Source organism: Anarrhichthys ocellatus, unplaced genomic scaffold, assembly GCF_004355925.1.
Source record: "Anarrhichthys ocellatus isolate YVR2014 unplaced genomic scaffold, GSC_Weel_1.0 scaffold2349, whole genome shotgun sequence".
NCBI classification, from domain to species: Eukaryota; Metazoa; Chordata; class Actinopteri; order Perciformes; family Anarhichadidae; genus Anarrhichthys; species Anarrhichthys ocellatus.
Window position 1 is genome coordinate 1 of NW_022282323.1, and position 7,897 is coordinate 7,897.

At 42.0% G+C, this 7,897-nt stretch overlaps 1 protein-coding gene across 1 annotated transcript; it reads right to left on the reverse strand.

The window, feature by feature from the left end:
• Positions 1 to 257: 257 nt before the first annotated feature.
• LOC116378290 (pleckstrin homology domain-containing family G member 3-like) lies at positions 258 to 4,729 on the reverse strand. Its single transcript, XM_031840137.1, has 5 exons — positions 4,467 to 4,729; positions 1,810 to 2,246; positions 1,051 to 1,151; positions 467 to 536; positions 258 to 374 (listed from the first exon to the last, which is right to left on the reverse strand). Exons 1-5 carry the CDS (start codon positions 4,591 to 4,593, stop codon positions 324 to 326), a joined length of 786 nt encoding a protein of 261 aa, XP_031695997.1. The 5' UTR covers positions 4,594 to 4,729; the 3' UTR covers positions 258 to 323.
• Between the last annotated feature and the right edge of the window lie 3,168 nt (positions 4,730 to 7,897).

Here is a 7,897-nt window from a genome sequence, read left to right on the forward strand (position 1 = left end):
TAGTGGACGGTAGTGGCCTGTAGTGGCCTGTAGTGGATGGTAGTGGATGGTAGTGGACTGCAGTGGATGGTAGTGGACTGCAGTGGATGGTAGTAGCCTGTAGTGGATGGTAGTGGACTGTAGTGGATGGTAGTGGACTGTAGTGGCCTGTAGTGGAAGGTAGTGGATGGTAGTGGATGGTAGTGGATGGTAATGGATGGTAGTGGCCTGTAGTGGATGGTAGAGGATGGTAGTGGCCTGTAGTGGACTGTGGTGGATGGTAGTGGATGGTAGTGGACTGCAGTGGACTGCAGTGGATGGTAGTGGATGGTAGTGGACTGCACTTACTTTGGGTAGTTGGTGCAGTACTGTGTGTAGATCTCAAAGTATTCGCTCTGAAAAGAAACAGAGTCATGAATATTAAGTCTGGTTCAGAGGGATGAAGAGTCTCAGCTGTTCATCATCATCATCATCAGTTATTGCTCACCTTCAGGACGAAGCACCTGGCGACGGCGACGGGGTCATTGTCACAGAGATCCAGAGACTGAAGCAGCTCGCTGAGGACAGGAAACACTCGTCACCATCACAACGACAACAACTACATCACGACTACACTTTGATTGTTCAGTAAACATTAAAATCATTATTACAAATGTTAAATTATTATCTATCCAGCACATTGCACCTTTACTGCTTCTTTTTGCACTTCTGGTCAGATGCTAAAACTGCATTTCGTTGCCCTAGTACTTGACAATAAAGTTGAATCTCAATCTAAATGAGGAAATTTAAACATCTACAATTTAATGACAACTAATCAGCTGTTGAAGATCATGTGACCAGACTTTTAAATATAATTTTAAATGTTTCATCAGATAAGAGTGAAGATGATCAGGAAGTGTAATGAGGTCACCTGACCAGCAGGTGGAGCTGTCTCATCACTCTGTTCTCAAGTCTAAATAAAGTTCATACAAAATCAGTTCACCGCTTTATATCATAAAGAATAAAACAAACAAAATGGATTATTATTGATTATGATTGAGTGTTATTGAGTTCATATTGCTGTCGTGTCACCTGTTGAACTCGTAGATGTCCTCGATGTTTCCAAACAGAAAACAGACCTGCTCAGGACGGATCGATAGATCGGACTGATCGATGATGTGAGCCAGGTAGTCCTGGGGGGAGAAATGATCTTGATTTAATTATTTACTATATCTACTTCACTAAAAATCACAATCACGAGTTAGAAAACAAATCAAATCAAAGACGGTGTGTCTCTTCCAGTCCAGCAGGGGGCAGTGTTGACTCTGACTATAAACTGATTACTTCCTGTTTGGATCAACACGCAGATTCAAGTGATCACATCTGAAGTTTGTCTCTGCACTTTGATTTTAGGACAGAAAATACGTCTTTTTTTGTTTTGTTACTCTTTAAATGTTTCCATGCAGGACGAGGGTCCGCGTCTCACTCTGTCTGCAGGACGAGGGTCCGCGTCTCACTCTGTCTACAGGACAAGGGTCCACGTCTCACTCTGTGTCAGAGAGTCTCTGTCGTGTTGAGGACAGTTTGGACGTCATCCAGCAGGTTCAGATCTTCACTCTGGGTCCAGGTTTATCTGCGATCCTCACTGTTGCATAAGCAGCTAATCCAGAAGGTCTTAAGCAGTTAATTATAGTCTTTACCGGCTGTATTTAAAGGAGACCTGTCCTCTGAGACTCTGTCCTCTGGTCTAAAGTCTCTATATTCTACTGAATGTATATTTATTTAAAGGAGTCCTGTCCTCTGAGACTCTGTCCTCTAGGGGGCGGGACTAGAACGTCCTCGAGGACTCACCTCTACGATCATTCGCAGGTCTCTGACGTACATCCTCTCGGTCTCGATGATCTCCATGATGACCCGGTCCAGGTAGGTCAGCTGAGGGTTCGGCGCCATGCTCCTGCTGATGAACGGGGACGCCTGGTGGCGCCGGCTGGAGACGCGGCTCAGCGTGGATTCTTTGTTGTTGTTGTTGTTGTTGTGTATGAGGCCGAGGCTGCGCCCCTTAAAGGCAGGCTCCCGGCGTGGCCCCGCCCCCCTTCCGCCCCCTGCAGGGATGAAGTCCAGGTCCACTTCGGAGGTCTGGGTGGTCGGTGGCGGGACGAGGTTGTCGTCTCTGGAGGATCCGGAACCAGAGGACAGAGTGGAGATCAGGCTCGCCGGGCGGTGGTCCGAGGCCTCGGAGGGCGTGGCCTCATTACTGCTGATGGAGGCGGCGGACAAGCGGGGGGAGTCTGGGGGGGGGGGGGCAGATAGTCAGGAAACTGTTTTAATGAAGAGATCTCCATCAGAAGAGGTTTTTGATTAGCTGATCATGATCATGATACTGAACTTTTAAACTCAGTACTGAGGAGAACTAAATCAACAGTCAACAAAAACATTTGTTCTGAAACTGCAAAAACAAACCCTGACCCTTAAACCCCAGAACCTCCTAAACCCTGACCCTTAAACCCCAGAACCTCCTAAACCCTGACCCTTAAACGCAAGAATCTCCTAAACCCTGACCCTTAAACCCCAGATCTCATAAACACTGACCCTTTAACCCCAGAATCTCCTAAACCCTGACCCTTTAACCCCAGAATCTCCTAAACCCTGACCCTTAAACACCAGAATCTACTAAACCCTGACCCTTAAACCCCAGAATATCCTAAACCCTGACCCTTAAACACCAGAATCTCCTAAACCCTGACCCTTAAACCCCAGAATATCCTAAACCCTGACCCTTAAACCCCAGAATATCCTAAACCCTGACCCTTGAAGTGAATGTAAAAACCTCCAACTTCCCTCTTTTTACACAATCAGTCCAATTGTGCTCACTGACGGCTGACTTTCACAATAAGAGTCAGTGAGGAGATGTTTCAATATAAAAAGAGGAGTTCGTTTTTTGTTCCTGAGGATCTGAAGTGAGAATAATGATGAATGATGAATGTTTCGAGTCGACATGAAGAATTAAGAATCATCACGACTCCAAACATCTGGAATGTTTCACCTTGTTTTTATCTGCTGAGGAATTTAAATCAGGTTTGTGAAATGAAGAAGGAAGAGGAGGGGGAGGAAGTGAAGAAGGAAGAGGAGGAAGTGAAGAAGGAAGAGGAGGAGGAAGTGAAGAAGGAAGAGGAGGAGGCGGTTCCCTCATTAATCATCTGATCACACCATTAACAACTATTGATTGAGGATTTGTTGTGGTCACAGTTTGATTTGAGGAACATGCTGTTGATTCTCTCTCTTCACGCGACTCTGAGCTCAGATGGAAACTTTCACCATTTTAACGAATAAATATGTTAAAACAAGTGCAACAAAGTAAAAACAATCATGAAGTCATGTTCCAATATAGATATCACACATGCTAACGTACTATGAAGCTAAACATGATAGCATTTGACACTAGCACTATAAACGTTTAAAGGTTTAAGGGCTTATTGTTCACACGTTATCATGCTAAATGTTTCATCTTCACTTTTCAACCAAACGTGCAAATGATTTTTTATCTAAATTTAGATTTTTCCACCTCCAAATAACCAAAATAACCAACTTCCACCAGTTAGCGTGCTAACAGCTAGCAAACCAGAGCCTCATAATTCACATGTATTAAGATGAAAACATCATGTGTGGAAACAGACGAGTTTAATATTAGCGAACATACTGGCTAACCACTCAGAAGGTTTAGCTAAATGAGCAGCAGAGATACTGACAGTCCACAACAAGCAGCAAACATTAGCACCAGAAAAACACAGAAGAACTCATATTAACTGCCGTGAAATGTTCAAAGTAAGCTTGCTAAGTAAGCTAACGAATGTTAGCAAACTCAAGCTAAAATGTTAAACATTGCACATTAAATCTTAGCGTGAAATAAACATGGTAACAGCTTAAAGTTAGCATGCTAACTCGGGTAAGTAAGAAGAAAACAAGTAAAACAAAAATAAATCTGTTATTTATAAAATATATTTTAATGAATCAAATATGTCCGACTGCTGTGAGGAAGTGACACCAACTCATTCTGTGTTTGTGTTTATAAACTTATATTATTTTCCTGTTCTGTTTATGTGTCCTGAATGCATCATTAACAGCTTAGTCTTTGTTTATTTATTGGACTGAAGATGAAGCTCATTTTCTTCTTCAGGCACACACACACACACACACACACACACACACACACACACACACACACAGTGAAGTCAGCGGGGCGTTCACTGACCCAGCAGGAAGAGGACTTGTTGACTCCATGTGACGGCATGAGAGCGTGTGGACCAATCACAGCTCAGCGTTTACTTTCAAACACATGTGAACTTTGACCTCTGCTGCAGTAAACCACAGATCTGAGGGTGAGTTCAAGTACACACGGAAACGTGGTAAAACTAAACGTTCTGATAAAACTCTGATGAAATCATGAAAACATGACTTTAAGAGTTTAAATAAAGTTTTCTGTCGTCTGACGACGCTCTGCAACGACTCACCCAACCAGACAAACACTCGTCTGAGCCGCCGCTCCTCCACGACGCTGCTGAAGGAGGTCTTCACCTCCTCCTCTGAACATGAACACCTCACCACAGCCTCACCTCCTCCTCTCCTCTGATAACCCATCACCTCTCACAACAAACTCCTTCTCAGACGTTACAACAACTTTCAGGTTTCCTGAAGGCTCCAAAGTGAAGAGAGACACATGAACACACCTCCTTTAATGACACAGAGAGGAGGAGGAGGAGCAGGAGCAGGAGGAGTTGAGAGAGGAAGGAGAGGAAAAAGGAAAAGAACAGTAGGAAGAGGAGCAGGAGGAAAAAGGGGAGAAGTAGTAGTAGTAGTAGTAGAAGTAGTATAAGTAGTAGTAGTAGAAGTAGTAGTACATTACATTACAGTCATTTAACAGACACTTTTATCCAAAGCGACTTACAATTCAGATTCTATCACATTTCTACACCGTAGGCACAACTACGGGAGCAATTTTGGGGTTAAGTGTCTTGCTCAAGGACACATCGACATGCGACTAGCAGAGCCGGAGCCGGGGATTGAAAGACGGCCCTGCTATCCACTTAGCCACAGTCGTAGTAGTAGTATAAGTAGCAGTAGTAGTACAAGTAGTAGTAGTAGTATAAGTAGTAGTAGAGTAGTATAAGTAGTAGTAGTAGTAGCAGAAGAAGTAGTAGAAGAAGAACCATGGTCATGTGACAGACAGGTGAAGAGACACACCTGTTGAACAGACTCACTCTCTAAATGATAGATTTCCACTCATCATCAGATATTAATGTGGAGATTAAACTGATGAGTTTATCTCCTTCACTGTGAGTCCAGATGTTCAAACAGCTGTTCTCACAAACAAACAGTTAGATCACATGACTGTTATGACGACATCAGCAGCTTCTCTCTTCAATCCCTCTGAACTTTATTCAACACGCTGCTTAAGAACAGATAATTGCTGGAATGCTGTTTAGCATTCCAGCATTCCGACTATTTCTTCCGTCCCGTTTTTCGAAACTCTTCTTCTTCATTTTTTAAGCTACAGAAACTGTTCAACTATCAAAATGTTCAGCTCTTTCAGCTCATGTCTGCTATGACTTTTCATATTTCTAATCTTTCAACTTTTTGAATTATTAATTATTTTTTCAACTTTTTTTTGAATGGGATGTCTGTGGAGAATATTTTCAAATCCTCTTAAACTTCTTCAACTTTCAAATCCTTCTACTTCCTCATTTTCAGCTACAGACACCATTTCAACTTTAAAATGTTGAGAAAACCCTGATCTATTGCCACATGATTCAGCTTTTTGATATATTTTACACTTTTTGAACTGCAGCAATTTAACTTTTATGATTTTTCAGCCCTTTTCTGACCTTATAATGGGTGTGTATTGCGCAGCTTAGAGTGCGTGATGTCACTGCTAGAGTGAAGAGCAGCTTGAGATTCTTGTGAAAAAAACATTTGTCTTTTGCCACTGTGTCCACAATCTTCACTCTTCATGCATCATTTTTGATGGAGAAGTAGCTAATCTTGTCCTTGTCGTAGACAAATGACTGTGGAATCCCACAGATTTACACATTTGGCTCAAGGAGCCGCAGAGCGACATGAACTCCAACAAACTGCTCCATTAGACTCCATGTTAAATCTGACCACTCATTTCTCAAAGAAAGCAGACGGTACCAGTTTTGCATATTGCGCTTGAGCTCACATTATTAACACCACAAACATAAAAAACACATCTACGCGTTTGCCAGAGTCTTATCTCTCTCACGGTATCCATATTTTATTGATTAGTCTCATGGTTTTGGTATAAAGGGCATATGTTTGACAGGTAGTTTTGTTGAAAATCACTGTTCACGCTCTCTCTTAACTAGCCTCTAACACACAGGTGCTCCAATCACCAACATGCACCCAAGCACACAGGTGTTTATATGAGCTCATTAGTGATGTTGATAAACACACAGAGTCTCTCTCTCTCTCTCTCTCTCTCTCTCTCTCTCTCTCTCTCTCTCTCTCTCTCTCTCTCTCTCTCTCTCTCTCTCTCTCTCTCTCTCTCTCTCTCTCTCTCACACACACACACACACACACACACACCTTAGAGATTTTAAGAGGACCCCCCCCCCACACACACCCCATTTTAAAATAAAAGCCCCAGAGTGAACTCTAACTGAAATGCTTGTGATGAAGCCTGTCATTTAATAACCTGTTTATCTTTATCTAACATTATGATTCTATCTCCTCTCCCCTTCTCCCTCCCCCTTCCCTTTTCAAAATAAAAGCCCCAAAGAGTGAATTCTAACTGAAATGCTTGTGATGAAGCCTGTCATTTAATAACCTCTGTTTATGTGTGTCAAACATTAAGAGTATGTCTCCTCTCCCCCCACCCAGTCCCACCCTTTCAAAATAAAAGCCTCATGGATTAACTATTTAAACGTTAAGCTCAAAATTAGGCTTTTTTGTTGAAATAATGAATGCTCTTACTAATACTGCGACAACTACTACTACTGCTGCTAATATTTCTAGTATTACTACTACTACTACGACTGCAACTTTTGCTGTTGCTACTACTGCTACTGCTATTACTACCATCAATATTATTACTACCACTACTGATATTACTACCACTACTACTGCTGCTACTACTACTGCTATTCCTGCTACTACCAGTACTAATACTAGTACAGCTATTAGTAAGACTGCTACTAGTACTTCTACTCCTGCTATTACTGCTACTTCAAAAACTGACTTTACTATTACTACTACTACTACTTCTTCTACTACTGTTATATTAAATACTACGACCACTACTACAGCTATTACTACGACTACTGATACTACTACTTCTACTTCTTCTAATTACTAATACTTCTACTACTACTAATACTTCTACTACAACTACAACTTCTAGTACTACTACAACAAATATCACTACCGCTGAAAATTTTTAAGCTACAGAAACCGATCGAATATCAAAATGTTCAGCTCTTTCAGGAGAGGTGTGATATGACTTTTCATATTTGTAATTTTAAACTTTTTGAATTATTAAGCTTTTTGCAATTGTTTTTGAATATGATATCTATTTTCAGCAATGTTTTTGCAATTAATTTCAGTTTCAGTTCAGTAATGCAAAGCAAGAGGAGACTCTGCTGTTTCATCTGCTGTGTGTGTACGTGTGTGTGTCTGTACGTGTGTGTACGTGTGTGTACGTGTGTGGACACCTTTGTAGTGACATCACTTCCTGCCTGATAACCAGGTGGAGACTCCGCCCCCTCCCCCGTGGAGGATTATCAGAGTTCCTGCTGAGGGAGGATTAACCCCTCGTCTCCCAACTGCTCACTGAACCAGGTCTCTGTACAAAGCCAGTTTATCCTTAAAGGTCCAACTCCTACACACCACCATGAACCACACCACCATGAACCAGTACACACCACCA

What these genes read in the sequence shown, in the direction of transcription:
- LOC116378290 (XM_031840137.1), bottom strand. Translation starts at nt 4,593, where the DNA reads ATGGGTTATCAGAGGAGAGGAGGAGGTGAGGCTGTGGTGAGGTGTTCA. An exon ending in ACCTGCGAATGATCGTAGAG is followed by an intron (nt 1,152 to 1,809) that starts GTGAGTCCTCGA and finishes TTCTCCCCCCAG; the next exon opens with GACTACCTGGCTCACATCAT. An exon ending in CCAGGTGCTTCGTCCTGAAG is followed by an intron (nt 375 to 466) that starts GTGAGCAATAAC and finishes GTTTCTTTTCAG; the next exon opens with AGCGAATACTTTGAGATCTA.